Below are 20,941 nucleotides of genomic sequence, written 5' to 3' on the forward strand. Positions count from 1 at the left end.
TTTTTTTTTATTTTCTGAAACATCTTTTCCGGCGAGTTTTGTTCGCCGCAAATAATTTTTTCATAGCTGAAATATATATATATATATATATATATATATATATATATATATATACACGGCGACATAAAATCTCCAAAAAATATTTTTTGCGGCGAAACTTACCCGCTGGAAATACTTCATAACGGCGATAATCTTAAATCGCTGAGAAAAATAATAAGTTATTTGCGGCGATTTATTAAGTTTTTGTGACGACACATATCGCCGGAAATAGTAGTTCTCAGCGATTTTAAAAGTCAACCGGAAGGTCATTTTTGTCGATTTTTTGAACATTTTCGACAGACTAAAATCGCCGGAAATAGTAGTTTTTTTGTGACGATTTTTGCCAATCACCAAAATTGATCAAAAATGGCTTTAGGATTTCGGCGAACCTGCAGCGATTTATAAATTGTCGAAAATGATCAAATGTAGCGCTGGAAAATGTCAGATTTCTTGTAGTGATTTGACAATGCCTTTGCATTGGATTCATCATTTTTATCTCTAGAATTTGATGAAAAATATATATTTTCTATAAATTCAAAACCTCTCTATCCATAACCCCACGTTGGATTAGTCATTAGATTCATCAAAATAATAATATAATATTATTTTTTAATAATAATATTTTTAATATATATTTTTTCATATTTTACAATTACACTAACTATATTTTATTTAATAATTTAATTTGATACTTACATTATTATTTTTCAACTTAAATATATTGTGGCTCAAAATTAGGAAATAATAATTTAAGTAAATAAAATAATGGTTATAGAGTGTGAATAGTGAGTCTTCAAATTTGAAGATGAATTAGAATGCATTGTAGCTCAAAATTTCAGCTCCTGTTCATGGCTGATCCGTAGCACACCTTACATGTGCATTTTTTTTTTCTTTTAAATCAAAATCCCGTTTTCCCCTCCCCACCCGATTCCCTCTCCCCCACTCGATTCCCTCTCTCGGCTCATTGCCTCACCCAGTATCGTTGTACGCCACCTGCAGTGCCACCGCCCACCACCATCGGCTCCTCACGCCGGCAACCTCCAACCACCTTCACACCTCCACGGAAGCCCTACGCGTAGCACCCCCATGCGAAACCCGAAATGGGTTCTCCTACACGGTTTGAAGCTGCTACCGCCGCCATCGTCAGCCTCCTGCCCCACCGTCGAGCACCACTGAGCCCCTTGACCTCCCCCTAGCCCCGCTGAGCACGATAGCCCTCTCCCTCTCTTTCCCAAAATGGGTTTCGCCCATACGGGTTCTGCCCCTTATTGAGTCGTATGCCGCCACCCACGGTTCCAGAAGTTGAATGGGGGTGGGGGAGAGGATACCGACGCCGGGTGGGGGTGAGGATGCCACGGGCTGGTGGTGGGGGTGGGGGGAGAGGATGGGCAAAGGGCGGGGACGGGGACGGGGGCTTGAGCGAGACAGGATAGAGAGAGATAAATGAAATGTGTGAATGAGGGAAGTGAGTTTTATTGTGGGGGTGTTTTTGGTCATTTTACTGAGTGACACGTAGGGTGTGATCCGGATTACTCAAAACAAGGGTTGCTTCCAATATTATTTCATTTCGTTGCCCCTAATTTCTAAACGTTTGCCAAACAAGCAAGAAATAAAAAGAGATATCTCCTTCTCCTTACAAGATTTGGTGGAGAAAACATTGAGGATAGTGGATGTTGTTCATTTCTCGTTCTGGATCTTTGGAAATGCAACTGCTTTGTTCCACTTCTTGTCCCCGACAATTACATTCAAAAGGATCATACAAAACAAGTCAACAAAGCAGCACTAAAAAAAAAAAAAAACACTTGATAGCCATAACCCACATTGAGTTTGTCAACATACATTCGTTAATACGCTTTCCATTAACATTACGACAAAGATTCTCTATAATTATTTGTCCTAAACCTTTCCTGCAACAAAATATAAAAGATAGTACAAGTCTTACAAACTAAGCTGATAGTTCATGTGATTAATGTTAGAGCAATTTTTTTGGTTAAATGGCTGCCTCATCTTGCTGATAAGCTAAAACTAAATTTGGATGGGGCCTCAAAAGGAAATCCGAGTTTGGCTGTATAGAGACACTCATTTCTCTCCATAAAAGGCCTAATAGGAGGAGTGTGATAATTCCTTATAAAGACCAGGATAAATTTATTCCTAAGCCGTGTGAGACTTCTCAACAGGCTAGATACAGAGGTATGATTATTAGGCTCATGATTGCTCCTTTCTTTTCATGATTTTTCAGTTTTCTTGAGCTTTGGTTCAAATGTTTTTGTTGAGATCTCTGCTCTAAAACATGGATTACTCTTTTGCTATGAATTAAATCTTCAAAGATTTGATGATTGAAACATATTCTTTATTGGTAGTGAATTGGATTCAAAAGTCTTTGCATCCTCCTTGGAAAATGTTTTAACCCTGTTCTCGTTTATCCATTGCAATATTTCACATGTTTTGAGGACTGTAGGGCATGACTCTTCTTTCTCTTCTATTTGATCAATTACCTTCTCATTTGTTTGGGCATTTTGTCTTGGGTAGAGTGGGCTTTCCAAGTTGAGAAAATCTAGTCCTAAGCAGTCCAATTCCTTCGAGTAAAATGCATCTCCATTTGCGAATGCCGAATCCCCATGAAAGCATATCCATCTGCAAAGGCCAGGCGAATCCCCACGAATGACTTTCTCTGCATTACACATTACTGGATTTGCTCTACTACTAACGTTCGTCTGCTTTATTAAAGGTAACCATCAAATCTTGCTTTGTTTGGTTCCTAAGAAAATGGAGGAAACGAAGGAAAAAAAGAAGAAGATAATTTCGAGTTTCTATATTCGTTGCATGTTTCAACAGTTGAAAAGTTTGCTGAGGCACAGGAAAAAAATCTTTGTGTTGAGGGGTCTTTTTGTGCCGAAAATTCCATGTTTGGTTGCCGTGAAAGTGGTTTGAATGGTTTTGATGGCTACCATCTTTTTTCTTATTCGCGAGAGATAGAGAGATATGGTATGACATTTGGGATCAGACGAAGACGACGCCAGATGACAACGACCGCAACAAGCTTCGGTCCTACCCACGACAACGACCACAGACGGAATATTGGGATCAGACAAAGGCGAAGATGATGACAGCGACCGCAACAACTCTTTGGTTTCTTTTTCACGAAGATGAAGTCACCTTCCACGAAATTTCCCTTTATTTTATGTTTTATATCCCCCAATGGACACTTGCAAGATGCTCATATTCTCTTTTAGCACTCTGTTCAACCATGTCATCCACTACAATGTTCAATTGGTGTTGGTGTTGGTAAGGAAACGGCGGAGGGGCAAATCCGAATGGAAGATTTGGGGGAGAAGGTCGAAAATGTGGGACTAGTCTTCAAAACGAATCGTTTTGAAAATAAATAAAAGAAAAAAAAAAAAAACTAGCTCAGCTGGTGTGTGTTGCTGGAAACTTGGAGACTTAAGTGGCCTAAGAGTAGAATTACTCTTCCAAGTTTTACATATTATCTTGGATAATGGCTTACTAATTCCTACTTTCAGTTCACTACTCTCTTTGTTTTTTATTATTTTATTTTACTTAATAGTTAAGAAAATAACTATTAGTGAAGTTGTATATTTTTTATTTTTTTCTTAATGATTAAGGATGTTAAAAAAATACTTAAAAAAATAATAAAAAAATGTTTTAAATACACTATGAAATAGTAAATATGTGGTAAGAGGTAGTAAGCTTATCATTATCAGTTTTTCAATGTCAGAGCTCTTTCAATTTTTCTTGGTAAATTGTATTCTTTCACTACAAGTCGAAGGTTTTAATAAAATTAAGATTTTTTAATAAATAAATATTTGACTCTTTTTTTTTTTTTAATTTTAAGTTTTGATTTGTAAAACATAGTAAAATGGCATATAATAAAATTTATCATGCCTCTAACATTACTTACTTTTACTCCTGTTTTTTAAGGCTTCTTTTAGATATAGAAACAGTTTCATTTTATCTTATTATTATAATTTTTTTAAATTTTTACATAAAATATAATAAACAATTCAATTTTTTTAAATTTTAAAATAATAATAATATTAAAAAATAATATTCTAATAATATTTTATTCAACTTTTAACTTTCATTTAAAATTATTTTATCTCATCTTACTATTCAAACAGTACGTTAATCTACTTCTTGACAAATCTTTATTTTACTCATCGTTTAGATGCGCCCTCCACGTAATGTGTGCTTCGATGACGTGGCACGATCATGATAGACCATTCGATCCTTTAAATATAGAATATTGTTATTAAACTCTTTCAAATTTATTGCTAAAATGATTCTCTTAGACTACGTTTGGGTAGTCAAAATATCTCAACACTTTCCAAGTAGTTTCATACGGATCAAAATACTTCAAATGCAAACACTGCAAACCATCTTCGTTCCAGACTTCTGTTAGACCCATGGGCATCTCAATACTGTTTCATCACTAACAACAATTATTTCTCCCACCAACCTTTTCTCTCTCTCCCTTCCTCTCGGCTACCCTCCCCAATACCTTTCTTCTTCCTTTTCTCTCTCTTTCTTTCTTTCACCCATCACACTCCAAGCAAAATCACCCCTGTGAAAGCTGAACCTCCAGCAATCGTACCAGTGCCAAGCTGACCCATCTTTTTATCTCCCTTTCTTTCGACAACTTCCCCCATTCCCTTCCCTTTTTCTCTCGATTACTTTCTCTCATCACCGTCGAAGCAGTGAAGAGTCCAGTGTGCAATCGAGGAGTCCATCAACAGTGAAAGCTAAACTCCTCTGTCTAGTAATCGTACCTCCCTCTGTCGAAACCCTCTCTCTATCTTCAAGCATCCCCACTGTGAAACCGTCTCTCCCTCTCTCTCGATTTTGGCACTGAAATGAGTTGATAGACTCTCCCGAGGGCCGCATCCTATCTCGGACATAATTTCCAAGCTACGGGAGATTCCCAAACAAAGGACGAGCGCAACCCTAGTGTGAACCCGTGAGCTAGTTTTTCCCCAAATTTCTTTATAACGCAACCATGGTCAAAGGCACAATACGCAGCTGCTCTTCTTGCATTACCCTTCGATCAAAACAACCCATAGGGTTTTCCAGCAGATCCTTCATCACGGGGCTGAGAACACGGTCTTTCAAGGTAACATTAATCAACAACTCACATTTTCCCAAACTATTTTGTTTATGAACTAAGTAGCAAACTACCTATTACTGAGGATTTACAGAATAGGAGTGGGAACTGCTTGCTAAAAATGTGTAGAGCCTATATTGTTAAACAACACTTTATACATAGACGATTGTCCATCTTTATAACTGTTGGGAGGCCAAACATTAATCCATGGTGTTTGAGATAATATGTTTTTTACAATCGTAGATTAGGTTGATTTGAATGAAATGAAGTTGTTTTTTGTTGGACTGCCCATGATTACAATGTGACAACCCAGGATTACATTGTTTTCAATTTGGCCATGTATCCCCTGCACTATGAACATTAACAGAAATATTTGTTTGATTTGAATGAAATCAAGCCTCCAATTGGTTTGTAGTGTTTGAATGTAGCTTTATGACATGTTCTTTTAGCCAAAGATTTGTATGCATTTGATTTCAATCATTTTTCTTTGTTTTTAGTTAAGTTTGACTACAATGATTTGAAGATGTAATTGGTGTATGCCATAATCAAATGGTTGGAATCTCAATTTTGTCATTGTTACAAATTCATATCTTTGGAGGTGCTTTATTTGGTTAAGTACTGTCAAGCCATTTGCCTTCGCATTTTTTTGAGTAAAGTGTCTACTTTCTAGTCGTAGATTTTTAACTCTTTTTTCCTTTTTATAAGAAGATTTTGGTTGATTATATATCTTAAATTTTACTTATACCATAAAATCATAACCTTGCTTTATTTACAGATTAACTACAGTTTTTATTTGCTCTAAAAAATATCTGCACACAAGTTATTATTTGACATGAAACTATTTGATCCTCCCTGTTCATCTGTGGACTCCCCCTCCCTCTCTCAGTTTGGACTAATATAGGAAACTACCTATAATATATATATATATATATATATATATATATATTTATGTATGCGCTTAAATTAGTCCCCATCTACTAGCCATTTTGATTTCAAGCAGCTCCAAAAGCATATAGGATAAAGTTTATTTTTTCAGTTTATAGAGCTTTGTTTGCTTAAAGAAATCAAATGTTTTGACTATAAGATTATTGCTTTCAAGAAGCTGCAAGAGCACTGAGGAGGTGTTGACATTTTTAGCTTGAAACCATTTGTATGCATTAAAGAAATCATTTCTTGGTTGCAAATTTTAAAAATAGTGGAACACATCTTTATCTAACTTTGCAATTGTGAACAAGAAAACTATATGAAATGTCTTCATCTAAACAATGTTCCTAAGCTTATCCAACTCATTGTGAATTTGGTTCATATCTTCATGTACTCCGTTTACATCCTTTTGTTTTTGGGATTTCTAACGTTACCTAAAGCTAAGCCTTTTTTTAAACTTCTAAAAACAAATACTATAGTGGAAACTCCACGTAATCTCTTTGGATTTTAATTGAGTAAACCCATATTGGATTTTAGAATTTCATTCAATTCAGTAAACCCATATTGGTTGCAAATCTAAACCATCAAATTTGATTTCAATTTACTTAAATTGCTTCTCTCATGCCTTACTTTTTTTGCGGTTGATCTATTACAACGATACTACCTCAAATTTTCAACGCGTGCTTTGAGAGAGGTATGAATATTTGTTGTTTTTACCATGCGCATTAGGCTATTAGTTAAACTGCTATGATGTTTACAAAGCACTAGATTAGTTTTTTTTTTTTATTATTAATTGTACCCATGATTTTTACCATACCCATTGGGCTATTAATTAACATTGGTACCATGTTAGTAAAACTTCTGTTACTATTCTAATTAGTTAAATTTCTAATTGTATCTCGGCTTTTTACCATACTAATAGGGCTATCAAGTGATATTGGTACTATGTTATTTTATCATGTTCATAAATATGAGTTAAAGTTGTATGTGAATAAATTAGTGAAACCATATTTATGATTATTTCACATTAAACAATAATATTATGAACATTTTTATAACTAGTCAACTACTACCCCAAGAAATACGATTTTTGGATTGCTCGCATACTTATGTTTTCAATGACCAGTACTCGACGGATGAGTCTGAGGTCTAACGTGATCACGAGCTGTGGACCGATGGATTGGAGGAGATGTTGGTAGACATCCTCTACCAAGAGACCATTGAAGGAAAATTGGTTGGGTCGAAAATCACCAACCGAGATCATTTGAGACTTGCAGAAAATTTGTCTCAAGTTGGGAGGAAGGCAATTGATGCGTCACAAATTAGGGGAAGAATCGCTCGCTTGAGGCAGAGGCTACGACTGTTCACAGATTTAATGGGCCAAATAGGAATGGGTTGGAACCCACAGACAAAAACTGTAATTGCTACAGAAGAACATTGGGCTAACACAATAAAGGTAAAAAAATTATTTCTATAGTATAATTTGTAATACATATTCGAGTTATATGTTAGGATTGATTTCTTCTCATTCTCTAGTGTATATGGCAATTATAATATAAGTTTTTTCATTGGGCTAGGTGAGTAGCCAATGGAGGAAATTCAAGACTAATAGTTGTCGAGACTACGATCTCCTATGCACCATTTTTGGGCAGTCTGTGGTGATAGTTGTTTGCCATTTTGCATCCATGCAGCAACCCCCTACGAGTGAGGAGGATCCAATAGACATAGATGAACCAGACATTGATGGGCCAGCTGGGAGACAGAGACAAGGTCGTCTTCGAAGAAGGGAGCTGGTCCAGGGTAGCATATCCCCAGAATTTAGCAAAACTTTAAAAGTTATGGCCGCCAGCACCGCAATGAGAAATGAGTTGGATAAGCAGTTTTTAGAGGAATGTAGTAGAAAGCGCAGCAAAGGCGATGAGACTGACTTTGGTTCGGATGCATCATATAGCAAGCTGGGTGCTTGTATGAAGTTTTTGGATGAGATAACCCCGTCGCTCCCTGCACATCAATATAAAAAAGCAGTAGAAAAGTTTATGCATGATAAGGCAGTTGAAGGATTCTTAATGATGCCCCCAAACCGCAAAATTGATTGGATCTGGGGGTTGCAGTGACGCAGCTTGTCTGTTATCTAACTGATTTTACGTTCATTATTGTGGATATTGTTTTCATTGACATTGTTGTTTATGAGCTGTTTAGGATGTTAGTATTTATTGTGCTTGTTATGTGTAAGATTTTATGACACTGTATCAGATGAACATGTTATTGACAATTTATGAATGATGCGATTTTTAAAACACTTGCATTATTTGCTAAGTGTTCTATTGTTATTCTATTAAAGAATTACTAGTTATTAGCATTGATCAAAGTGTTATTTTTTATAATAATTTTTCACACAACAGAATGAATGTTGGAAGTGGGTCAGATGATGAGCCGTAAGTAGAGGCAAACAACACTACCGAAGTTGAATCAAGTGGTAACCAGCCTCTAAGGTGGGATGATTACGAAGCTTGGAGGAGGCGTGATATATATAGTAGTAACCAGCCTCCAATGTGGGACGAATACCTACTTTTGAGGAAGCGTGATAATTCGATGTGGGATAACATGTTTATGCTTACAATGGCAGTAGCAGAGGAAAGCACATTGCCAGTGTTTGAGCGAATGCCAGAACATAATATTGGCTTACGTGGACGAGACTATATAGTTGCAATTCTCAATGGACATCCGAATAACTGTTGGAACTTGTTTCGGATGGAAATATATGCATTTGAAGCATTATGCAATACATTGCGGGCGAATAAATATCTGGCATCGGCAAGAGAGGTTTCGGTGGAGGAAGCTTTGGCAATGTTTGCATACACAGTAGCACATGCCCAAGTTCAACGAATCACAGGCGACCGATTTCAATACTCTACTGAAACCGTTAATTGGCATGTCCATGCAGTGATGCTTACCCTATGTAATCTTGCTCCTGATATGATTGTACCACATACAACTGGGGTGGCATCTTATATTCAAGGCAATCCAACACATTATCCATAGTTCGAGATAACAATTTGTTACTCTGGTTTAAGAAAATGAAATATATGGTTGAAAATTAAGAGACCATGGTCAGTCCCATTTTATTAAAAATTGGAGAACTCACAATTTTACAATATATGATTGCAGAAATGTTATGGTGCAATTGACAGGACTTATATCGATGCATGTGTGCCTGCAGAGGCAACTAACGTGTATCTATCTCGTCATCAATGAGTTAGCCAAAATATGCTGACAGCCTGTGATTTCGACATGAAATTCACATTCATATTCCCTGGCTGGGAAGACACTACCCCTGATGCACGCATATTTATGGATGCGTTGAGTCGTCCAGGGATCAATTTCCCATTGCCTCCTGAGGGTAAGAATTGTTTTTCATTAATTTATTAAGTTACGATTTTTTGTTCTGACGTAATGCTTGAATCCCACATTATTTTTTTGTTATTTGGTTTTTAGGTTATTATTACTTGGTTGATTCCGCCTTTCTGTGCACACTTGGATTTATGCCCCCGCACCCCAGGGTGCGGTATCATAGGTCTGACCGGCATACCAATAGCTTATTCTCTGGATATCAAGATTATTTTAATTGTCGACATTCTTCCCTCTGAAATGTGATTGAGCGTACATTCGATGTGCTAAAAAAACGGTTTCAAATTTTGAAATCAATTAACCCATACAGGGTGACACGACAGCGGTATATTGTCATTGCATGTTGTGTTATGCATAACATTATTCGATCAATTACACCGAATGATAAGATATGTCGTAAATTTAACAATCCGAATCTTTATGAAGGATAAACTGTTGAGGATAATCCGAAATATTTGTTGCATATGTCTGACATGCCATCTGCCTTAGCACAAGCCATGACTGGAACCAGGGACTCTATCGCAATAAATATGTGGGCACATAGGGAGGCCCATTGACACTTGTTTTAATTTTTTTGTATTGTATGTTTTTATTTTTTTTGTACGTGTTTGCGGATGTTGGAATTTCTTATGTTTTGTATGTTTTGGGATTTTCGCATGTATGAACTAATTCTAATTTTTATTATAATTTCAAAAGGGTTTAATTAAATAAATTTGGAAGTGAATAAAAATGTGAAATAGCGCAGTTGAGAGTTGTCATCATAACATAATATATAGCCAAAGATTGATTTTTACAAATTTTGATTACAATAAATTTTGGTAGAAAGAATTTTTTAAATCAAAATTCATCATTATCATACTTGTTAAATGAGAAATGCAAGTGATGTGACGTTGGGTAGGAATATATGTAGAAGATCGTATATTAGCTTTTATCGTGTTTATGAGCATATATATAAGACAAAATTGATAATAGGGGAGCATGAGGATGTCCCGGCAATTTCAAATGAGTTTAATTAAAAAAGTTTTGGAGTGAAACAAAAATTTCGAAATAGCGCACTGGAAACATATCTTAATATATAACAAAAGATTGATTTTTTATAAATTTTTATTTAAATAATTTCCTATAATACAAAACAAATTATGAAATGCATAATAATTTTGAATACGAGTGTGAACCCGTCGTCCATTCAAATAATTTTGATTTAGGCTATGTTATATATAAAATTTATATTTCAATACGTTATGAATTTTTAATTTGTAATAAAATCCAAAATTTGTATTTCAATACGTTACCAGAAAGCATGCATTTGTAATTTGTAATAACACGTTATCGAAAACCATGAATTTATAATTTGTAATAATATATAAATTTTTTATTTCACTACAATACCAGAAATGTTTGTATTTTTTAATTATTTATTAATAATTATAATTAATTTGTAATAATATAATTAATTTTCATTTTTTATTCAAATTTTGATTTTTAATTTGTCTTGTGGATTATTTATTATGCCATTATATTTATCATTATAATATATAAATAAAATCATCATTTCATCATCATTATTAATAAAATCAATCATTGATGAGACCCATATATTTTTCAACTACTTATTCAAAAGTCAACAATTTAAAATACTTCATACATCAAAACAACTCAAAATACTCTCAATGGGACCCATAAACTCACTCCAATCTCTACTCATAACTATTCACAAACATTCTCAACACTTCTAAAATATTCTCACTATCCAAACGTTAATAAAAAAAACAAAAATTCTATAGACAACCGCAATCCCTCCTTCGTTCCCTCTTTCCCTCTTTGGTTTTTCTTTCCTTCAATTTCCCCACCTTTAAGATCCCGTTTGAGTATAACTCCAACTCCATGTACATACATCAGGATAACGTCACTTGAGGACAAAAGTCACCTTAGCAAGCCCTGCAGATCTTTCAGCTTCAGACTCTAATTCCATTGTCTCATCGACCTTTGATTTACCCTTTACCTTTGTAGCATGTTTATCAACCTCCATAGAAGATAATTTACTCACACCAACTTCGTGGTTTTTTGGCAAACCGTATTTTAACACTATATCAAGAAGTTGATCGATTACTTGAGTGAGATTGCAGGGATCTTTTTGTTGCTTTTAGAGCATTTACCAGATCCATCATGAATCTTATTTTCAGAAATCCGAACACATTATCGAAAGATAATCCAGCTTCAGCGGAGGATGCCTTTGATTTTTCCTTTTCCTTCTCTTTTTCTTTTGATAGCATCACCAAGGTCCTACCTGCAGATGTCTCCAACTAACAAACAGCACTCGCAGCTTTCATGAAAATCACTTGTAAATCGAAAGAAAGAAAAAACCAGAGAGGGAAAGGGGGGAACGAAGGAGGGATCAAAGGGGTCAGAGGTCTGGGGGGAAAGGAGGATTCGGAGAAGGAAAGGTGGGGAAATCGAAGGAAAGAAAAAATTAGAGAGGGAAATGGGAGAACGAAGGAGGGATTGTTGTTCATTCGAAACGATGCCGTTTTCATTTTGCCACATGGGCGCCGATGCCGCGATGGGGACACAACGCGTTTGTCTATAAAATTTTTTATAAAAAAAATCATATATTTAAAACAAAAATCATCTAAAAATACTAAAAATATCAAATCATTTAAACATAAATATTCTAGTTTGTTTTTACAATTATTCTTATTTTATTTTATTTCATCTCATCTAATTATTATAATTTTTTTAAATTCTTACATAAAATAAAATAAATAATTTAATTTTTTCAAATTTTAAAATAAAAATAATATTAAAAAATATATATTTTTTAATAATATTTTATTTAATTTATAATTTTTATCTCAATATATCACAACTACGGAAAAAGAATGAAATCCTAGTTTGCGGTATATTTCCACAAGGAGAGCGTGAACAACAACCTGAAGCGGATACAGTTCGAAGTCAAAACACATCGCTTCCGTTTCTTTGGATTACTTTTTCGAAGCTTCATCAATGGCGGACCCCAACCTCGCTTATCTCTCTTTCCTTCTCCTCCTCCTCCTCCTCCCTCTGTCTCTCTTACTCTTCCTCTACCTTATAGTCCGGCCTCGCCCCGTCAGGATCCCAATCAAGAACCGACACGTGTTCATCACCGGAGGATCGAGCGGGATCGGCCTCGCCCTGGCTCACCAGGTCGCGTCAGAGGGCGCGCGCGTCTCTATCTTGGCCCGTTCCCTCGACAAGCTCGAGGAAGCGAAGCAGGCGATCCAGCTCGCCACGGGCATCGAGGCGGCGGTGTTCGCGGCCGACGTGCGGGACTACGACGCCATTTCGAGGGCAGTGGAGAAGGCAGGGCCAATCGACGTGTTGATCGTGAATCAGGGGGTGTTCATACCTCAGGAGCTGGAGAGGCAGGAACTGGATGAGGTGAGGTTCATGTTGGACGTGAATCTGATGGGGACTTTTAATATGATCAAAGCTGCTTTGCCTGCCATGAAGCTTCATCGGAGGGACCGTGGCCCCGCCTCCATCGCTCTCATGTCTTCCCAGGCCGGCCAGGTAGGATTAGCCGAGACAGAACCAGAACTGAATTCAATTAAATTGAAGTGAATTACTTCTATCACATAGCAAAAGTTTTTTCGACCGTTTGTATCTGTGTAGGTGGGTATATACGGTTACACAGCTTATTCCGCCAGCAAGTTTGGGCTCCGGGGTTTGGCAGAGGCTTTGCAGCAAGAGGTCATTGCGGATGACATCCATGTCTCTCTTATATTCCCTCCGGACACTGACACTCCCGGCCTCGTCGAAGGTGTGAAATTGCAGAATTTATTTTCTTGGTTCCAACATATGGTTGTTACATTGTACTGCTACAAGTGACGGGCATGATAAGATTAGGACTTAGGAGCTCACGTTGAATCATGAGAAATATTCCCAACTCATTCAGTCATTCATTTTAGATGTGAGAAGTTTATGCTTTTCTAAATTATAAATACCTTACACGATAATCATGTAGGCATTTACAGATCGCAACAGTTCGTAAAATTTATGGTACTCCGAAATCTGCATCGATGATATGATACATTCGTCCTTTCTTGTCGCCTATTTAATCCAAAAGTGGCCAACTTACATCTTTCGTTGCTTTCACTAGCATGGGGTTATGATTAAGATGACTATTGTGTTATTTATATGTATCCTTTGGTAGAAAATGTGTATGAGGCACCAATGTGTGCTTCTCTGTTTCCCTGCTTGTTTGGCATGTGTCTGCTTCCAACTTTGCAGGACTCTAATCTGCTGTGTTGTCTGTTGCTAAATTCGAATTTTGGATTTGTGCCCACTGATTGCAGAAAACAAGAAAAGACCACAGCTCACCAGTATCATTGCAGCCTCCTCTGGTTCAATGAAAGCTGATGAAGTTGCCAAGAGAGCTTTAAGTGGCATAAAATCTGGTGGCTTTATTATTCCTTGCAACTTTGAGGGTCTGTTACTGTCTATAGCGACAGCTGGTTTATCCCCTCAGAGATCATTCCTGATGGCTTTTGTCGAGGTTGTTGCTGCTGGTATAGTACGTTTTGTTGGTCTATGCTTCCAGTGGAATTGGTATGGAAGTATAGAGAAGTGGCACGCACAAATAAAGAGTAAGCATTTTTCAAAATATTCCTCGCCCCCTCATCTTGTTTATTTTCTTTTACTACTGAGGAATATCTGTTTTAAACGTGCAAAAAGACAAGTTTGAACGATTGACTGATCTGACCTGTTCTTTTCAGTGTTCATAATGTGATATTGATGATCCATAAAAAAAGAAAACAAAACAATTATGCAGAAAATGCACCTATGATCGGTTTCTGGATTATAAAACTATGTGGTTCTTATCTCTCTTCCAGTTGGTGAGATCAAATTTATTTATCTGTTGCTATAGGTTAACCTGGGAAACCGGTCCTTTTTTCTTTTCTTATATTTAGCTAGGGTTTCAAACTGGCCTTTTGTTGCATATAACATGCTCCAAATGCGCTTCTTTTAATTTTAATAGGATGGTTGCTGGTTTATCATACTTTGTTTTTTTTTTTTTGTTTTGTTTTTTGACTTTTGATGAAGTTACGTCTAGCTTGATGTCTGGAGTTTTCCTTCTCCTTGAATTCAAGTCGTGAGGCATTTTTTTTATGATTATTATGTTCACAACAGTGTCATCGATCCATACATCTAGGATGTAAACTACTACTGCATTTACGGTGCTAGTTCAAATGTCGTCTAGCATTTATTGCTGGGCATACCGCTAGTTCAAATTTGTTGTTCTATTTTCTTTTTAATATTTCTTTAACATCTTTAATCATTAAGAAAAAATTAAAAAAATATACAATTTCACTAACTTCCTTAATTATTAAGTAAAAAAATTAAAAATTAAAAAATTAAAATACTCGAGTGGTAACTTTGAGCGGTAACATTGAGGGAGCTAAGTAGCATTTTCCTTATGCTAAATAGGCTTGATGTAGTTACCGATCAAAAAAAAAAATAGGCTTGATGTAGCACTCGTAACTTCCCAAGTGAAAATGTCTGGAGCTTTGCAGTTGAACTGAAGTGTTACTAAATCATTCTTCCCATAGGTGTAAGATGAAGTGCAGTCATTTATCACATTCATAATGAACCAGAGTAGGGTTGGAATCTGATTGAAATAAATAATGTATGCCTAACTAACCTTATATATTTAATTTTAATTCACTGTATGTTCTACCAGATTTTGGCATAACAATCTGAAGACAGATAGATTTAATCTTGTTTTGGTGGACTTATGTTTGCATCTGAATGTAAGGAATTCGGGTTGCTCATGAGATGATTTAACTTTACTATGATCTTTTATTTATAGGGACCTAGAAGTTCTTGATGCTTGCCGTGGGTATGAATGAATACCTTGGGATGGCGGCTGTCTGCTGATCACCATGAATTGCTCTAGATCCCCCGAAGTTACTAGATAGATTCTTTTTCAACCCTGCGGCTATACCATGTTGCGTAAAATGAGCGGACATGTTCTTCTCATTACCCATTTGTATTAATTTGGTTTTCTTGTATCTGCAGTATACTTTTAGTTTTATGTTCCACCCCTTCCCTTTCTTGCATATGGCGCAAAGTTACTGAGCTGTACTAGAATAGTTCTGCAATTAGATCTTTTTCTGATATGTTGTAGACAGTGAGTTTACCTTCAAATGTATGCAGAAGGAGCTCAAAAGTAACCAGAATCTGATAAGAATCCAACCTTGCAAATAGTTAAAACTCGCAGATGATCACAATCGAACTGATCAGCTATGCTTAATTCCTTGAAAAATCTATTTGTAAGTTTCTTTATTGGCAGATGAAATATATCGTCCAAGTGGAAGTTTATCACTTCGATTGGTAAAAAAAGATATTTTTATTTTAATTGCTCTTATAATCATGAATATCACAGTGAGTAATATATTCAGAGAAGAATAATGCTACATACATTTGTAGAGTGCGCAAGTATCGTGTAATCATTTTGAAAAAAAATAAAGTTTATTATTAAAAAATTAATATTTTTTATGTGAGTCTTATATTTATTTATTTTTTTAAATAATTACATATTATTTTTTTTATTTATAACTTCAATTATCATTTCTTTTCGTAGACTTTAATCAGAAAAAAATATATATAACTTTTTATCTTTTTGTTTCAACTTTGCCCTGTTAAAAGGAATTAAAAAGGGCTACAAGCCTACAATTGCAAACCCAGCTCAAGCAGTCCTGATCACAGACTCGCAGTCCGTTCTAACTGGACGGGCCGTTCTAATAAAACCATGCTTTCCAACTTTCCATCCTCGCCTGCAAGGCTGCACTACCCAAACACTTCCCTCCTGCGTTACCGACCATCACTCAACTAGCATCTTCAACCGGCCGAGTTGAGCCCCAGTCCAATCCCATGGCGTCCATCATTCTGAAACGAACAAGCTTTTCCTCCATGAAGTCAATGGCGGGATTTATCAGAACCGGGGCGACGTCGTTTAGGGCCTTTGCGGCGAAGGTGGAGGCGGGAACTGACATTGTTGCTGCCGCACCGGATGTTTCTCTGCAGAAGGCTCGTACCTGGGATGAGGGTGTGTCCTCTAAGTTCGCCACCACTCCTCTCAAAGACATTTTCAGGGTTTGTTCTTTAAAATCATCAACCTCTCATTTCGTTCAATTTTTGCACAACTAAAATTGATTTTTATTTTTTTATTTTATATTTTGAGACCCACCCACTGTTAATCTAATGTTTTCTTCTTCTTTTTTGGGGGGTCTTTTGTTGCGTGATATTCCAGGGCAAAAGAGTGGTCATCTTTGGGCTCCCTGTAAGTTACTCCGTATCTGTATGTAACATATATTTGTTCAGTTGGATAATACTCCTTTTGATGATTTTGTTCAGCTCCAATATGAAAGAAATCTATGATGAGTGGTTTTGGTCAACTTAACCAGAACAGTGTATTGATGTATTTATATAATACAATCAGGTAGTAGACATAGTATCCATCTCAAAGTTTACAACAGATGATAACTCAAGATTACAGCTTATTTAATAACTAAGTTTTAGCTAGCAGTAACGTCTTGGGATGATCATGATGATATGTATATTAGGTTGGTGAGGCTCTGTCCATGTCCTCATCTGAATGAGAGTTCATGTGTGAGATCAAGTCTCGAGCATCTCCTGGACTGTGAGATGTGAGTTAGGCTGGACTGTCACTAGAACTGGGTTTAATACAATAAGCCAAACTTTCTTTGAAGCTAATGCAGGCAAGTGATGGCGTGGTTTTTGTCATCCGTTAGTTGAGTTACATTTTGATACGAGTATAAAAGGATATTTATGACTGTAAAAGAGGTGTGTAATGGGCACATCACAATGGATACTTATATAATAATATAAGCAAAGGGCCAGTAGATTGGTATATGGAGAGCACCCACTTTGGTATTTTGAAGAAAAAAAAATCTGTTCTTGGGATTGGCGTGTTTGATTTCTTGAATACTTGATCCTGAGGACTGCTGGAACCTTATTTGCAAAGCGGAAGCAACACGGTGTGTAACATATGGTTTGACAATCATTGGGATTTTTTGTATCTTTAAGGGATTATGTTATTATTTGATAAGGAAATGATGAAGGCTCTTCGTGTGGAATTTATATCAATAAAACAGTGATAATCATCAGAATCAGAAATTTTAACTGACTCGATTATATATTCTCGCTGTTCCACATGCTTTGTCCAACCAAAAGTTCTGCAACTTTGTCCAACCAAAAGTTTATGTTTTGGCGCCATAATCTGGAAGCTATTTGATTGCTGATCATTTATAAACAGTGAGGTGATCAAAACCAGTTTCTCGATCATCTCAAAGTAATGCTATTATTCTGAGGCTTTAAAATTTATTGAGCAGTAAATCTAAAGTAGTTATCTTGATTATAGTTTTTTAAGTAGTTAACTTGATTATAGTTTTTTCTTTGCTTTTTTTTCGAAAGTTGTTTGCTATGAATAATGATTTTTACAATGGAAGATCAGTGAATTTACTTTATCATATTCTTCTTGTAGTTATGTTCAAGACACAGATGAATCCAAATCTATATCTGCAATATAATCTAATCTGATACTTTGGTTAGAAGTATATTAATGATTTGCATTTAACATATTACAGGGTGCATACACAGGAGTTTGTTCACAACTGCATGTACCTAGTTACAAGAACAACATTGATAAGTTCAGGGCTGAAAAGGTTGATTCTGTAATTTGTGTTGCCGTTAATGATCCATATGCCATGAATGCCTGGGCAGAGAAACTTGAAGCCAAAGATGTTGTAAGCTTATCCTGAAGTCTCAACCCCTTGCCATCCAAATAACCAACTTTAACGTATTTTGAGTCGCTTGTTTTCTGCCAAGTATTTAATTCCATTTGTATCTTCACTTGCATTTGAAGCTCTATGTAGTTACGTTTGTATCTCCCGCTTTCTCAATTGTTGTGCTTGTGACTTAGTTGACATGCTTGAACTATCACTTCACCTAAATTTGTCAGTTTCTTTTCACATAATGTGTTCAGCAGTCTAATAATACAATATTATAGTTGATGCTGCTTTATTAAGATGGTGATATTGTGGCTCACTTTTTCATCTGAAGCAATAATAAGTAGCTGGAAAAATACACTTTTCACCCTCCAACACTCACTTTGCAATGTGCTCCTTCAACTATTAGAACTGACTTGTTGCATCCTCCAACTACCATATAATGTGCACCTTCGCTAAAATTCAAATTTTTTTTTTTTGCTAAAATTCAATTGTTAATATTGTATTCTGTTACTTATTTTCACATATTTTTCATCAATATTACCAGTCAGAATTGGATGAGAGTGTTATTTGGTAATCAATGGGAATCAGAGAGTATAAAGTGTCAATTTTGGTAGTTTATGGCAAACATTTGTATTTTCCTCATAATTAGATGTGCTGATATGCCTTGAAGTAACATGGTCTGTTTTTCAAATATTTGGTTTGATAGATTGACTTTTATGGGGACTTTGATGGAAGCTTCCATAAGAGCTTGGGATTGGAGAAAGATCTTTCTGCTGCTTTACTTGGACCTCGCTCTCAAAGGTATAACACCTGTATCATATACTTTCTTGGAAATCATTTCAAATGAAATGGAGAGATCCTTGTTCATTCAACATAGGCAAGAATGGTTGGCGGATGTTACACTAAGATTGTTAAACTTTTAAGACATTGCTACTGTTCTGGTGTAGATGGTCTGCATTGGTGGTCGATGGGAAAGTTAATGTTCTTAATGTTGAGGAAAATCCGTCCGACTTCAAAGTTTCTGGTGGGGAGCATATCTTGAAGCAGATATGAAGCTGCTGCTTAATTTTTTTTTGTATGCAATATAAGATGAGCACTGAATCTTTTGTGAAGTTGTATATCTAATCTGTTACCCCAATGACACATCGACGGGGTAATAAAACTCATAAAGTGTGGTCTCTGGCATTTCAGATGTTTTCCAAAGATATCTTGGATGTATTATCTTCTCCCTTTTATCCTTGTTTATCGGATATAAGGTGTGGTTCTCCTGCATCGTGACAAGTGTTTCTCTACAAAATAATAATAATAAGATTTCGTTTGGGTAGTGAGGTATTCTCAAGTATTTTGTGAATAGTAGTGAAAAATAATAATAGAATATTGAATAGTAGTGAAAAGTATGTGAAAATTAATAATAAAATGATAAATAGTAGTGAAGTATTCTGAGAATATATTCTCAGTATCCAAACTTGGGCGTTTATCCTACAGGATGTGAGTTTTCAAGTGTGCTGCATATCACTCGTTTACGTTGTGCGCTGCACCGATGGTAATTGTAATTTCCTCTTCCACTTCGATATTTCTAATAGGAGTGCATTCCACGTAAAAGTTACAACTTAAGGACCTCATGCTTTCTTTTGTTAGGAGGACATACCAATTGAACTACAAGTCAACCGGTAAGAATGATAAATTAGTAACATTTAAACGAGTAAACATATAAACTAGAAAGGGAAAAATTCATCTATTGGTTTCCTGGATTTTTTCCAAATGTGTCGCGAGGATGTATTTTTCAAAACAATAAAATCCCTTTGAAAGAGCATAACTTCAAGTTTCTCTCTCAAGATAAAGAAAAATGATAATTGTAGTTATAGGGTGTGCAAATGTTGCATATTTCTTTTAACAAAGTGAGTAAATATTAAATTTATGCTTGATCACTCATAATTATATCTAATATTATTCCTAGCAAACTCCAAGGAGTTGGCTAGGGGTGTTCATTAGGATTCCAACCCGGAAACTCAGATATATCTGGACCGGGTTGGTCCGGGTTAGACTTGGGCCAGAACCCTAACCCGGGCAGGAACCCGGATGGATCTAGGTTTTTTAAATTCAAAAATCTGGGTTCTGGGTAGTACCCGGATTTTTTTTTTTCAAGTAAAAGCCTTTATTTTATTAAATTGTTTTCTAAGAAGTCAAGTTCATGAAAGCCTTTGGGTTATCTTCTATCTCTTTCTCTGCAATATATATACATGTAAATGAAAATTGTGACAATGCTAAGCATAGATTCCAATAGAAAATTGTATTGAGATACAATATCTTTGAAGACTTGTTTAGTGATGGACTAAAAAAAAAGATGTTGATCACTGAGTTCTATTTTTAAATCAATAATGGGAAGTTGTAACCCTTGTAAAGACTTTTCAGACATGAAAAATTTACATTTTTTTTTTCTCTCAGTACTGCTGCATAACAAGTCAAACTTTTCAAAAATACAGGTAGAAGACATTCTATTTGGCTCTCAAGAAAACAACTCATACCAAGACACACACACACACACAAAAGAGAGAGAGTTCCATACCCAGATGTGCTAGAACGGGGAAAGGGTCTATGAGGTCATGAGCAGCATTTGCTCCTCTGCTCCTTTCTAGATCTTTAGCTGAAGAAACTTAAG

General features: G+C 35.9%; 2 protein-coding genes across 2 annotated transcripts; both read left to right on the plus strand.

Moving 5' to 3' along the window:
* The first annotated feature begins 12,379 nt into the window (after positions 1–12,379).
* On the plus strand, positions 12,380–15,716 carry LOC108982880 (3-dehydrosphinganine reductase TSC10A-like). The gene is made up of 4 exons (XM_035691995.1): positions 12,380–13,039; positions 13,142–13,289; positions 13,825–14,115; positions 15,339–15,716. The coding sequence occupies exons 1-4, from the start codon at positions 12,494–12,496 to the stop codon at positions 15,344–15,346; spliced, it is 993 nt and encodes a 330-aa protein (XP_035547888.1). The 5' UTR covers positions 12,380–12,493; the 3' UTR covers positions 15,347–15,716.
* A 487-nt stretch (positions 15,717–16,203) lies between these two features.
* On the plus strand, positions 16,204–19,608 carry LOC109010473 (peroxiredoxin-2F, mitochondrial-like). Its single transcript, XM_018991326.2, has 5 exons — positions 16,204–16,624; positions 16,782–16,811; positions 18,139–18,297; positions 18,989–19,083; positions 19,230–19,608. Exons 1-5 carry the CDS (start codon positions 16,403–16,405, stop codon positions 19,333–19,335), a joined length of 612 nt encoding a protein of 203 aa, XP_018846871.2. The 5' UTR covers positions 16,204–16,402; the 3' UTR covers positions 19,336–19,608.
* The last annotated feature ends 1,333 nt before the right edge of the window (positions 19,609–20,941 follow it).

The sequence above is a fragment of the Juglans regia genome, chromosome 7 (assembly GCF_001411555.2).
Source record: "Juglans regia cultivar Chandler chromosome 7, Walnut 2.0, whole genome shotgun sequence".
Lineage (NCBI taxonomy): Eukaryota > Viridiplantae > Streptophyta > Magnoliopsida > Fagales > Juglandaceae > Juglans > Juglans regia.

Bases quoted from the DNA above. Each gene is read 5' to 3' on its own strand.
- LOC108982880 (XM_035691995.1), top strand. From the start codon at position 12,494: ATGGCGGACCCCAACCTCGCTTATCTCTCTTTCCTTCTCCTCCTCCTC. The intron at 13,040-13,141 runs GTAGGATTAGCC...GTATCTGTGTAG, and splicing joins TGTCTTCCCAGGCCGGCCAG to GTGGGTATATACGGTTACAC. The intron at 13,290-13,824 runs GTGTGAAATTGC...CACTGATTGCAG, and splicing joins CACTCCCGGCCTCGTCGAAG to AAAACAAGAAAAGACCACAG.
- LOC109010473 (XM_018991326.2), top strand. From the start codon at position 16,403: ATGGCGTCCATCATTCTGAAACGAACAAGCTTTTCCTCCATGAAGTCA. The intron at 16,625-16,781 runs GTTTGTTCTTTA...GTGATATTCCAG, and splicing joins CTCTCAAAGACATTTTCAGG to GGCAAAAGAGTGGTCATCTT. The intron at 18,298-18,988 runs GTAAGCTTATCC...TTGGTTTGATAG, and splicing joins AACTTGAAGCCAAAGATGTT to ATTGACTTTTATGGGGACTT.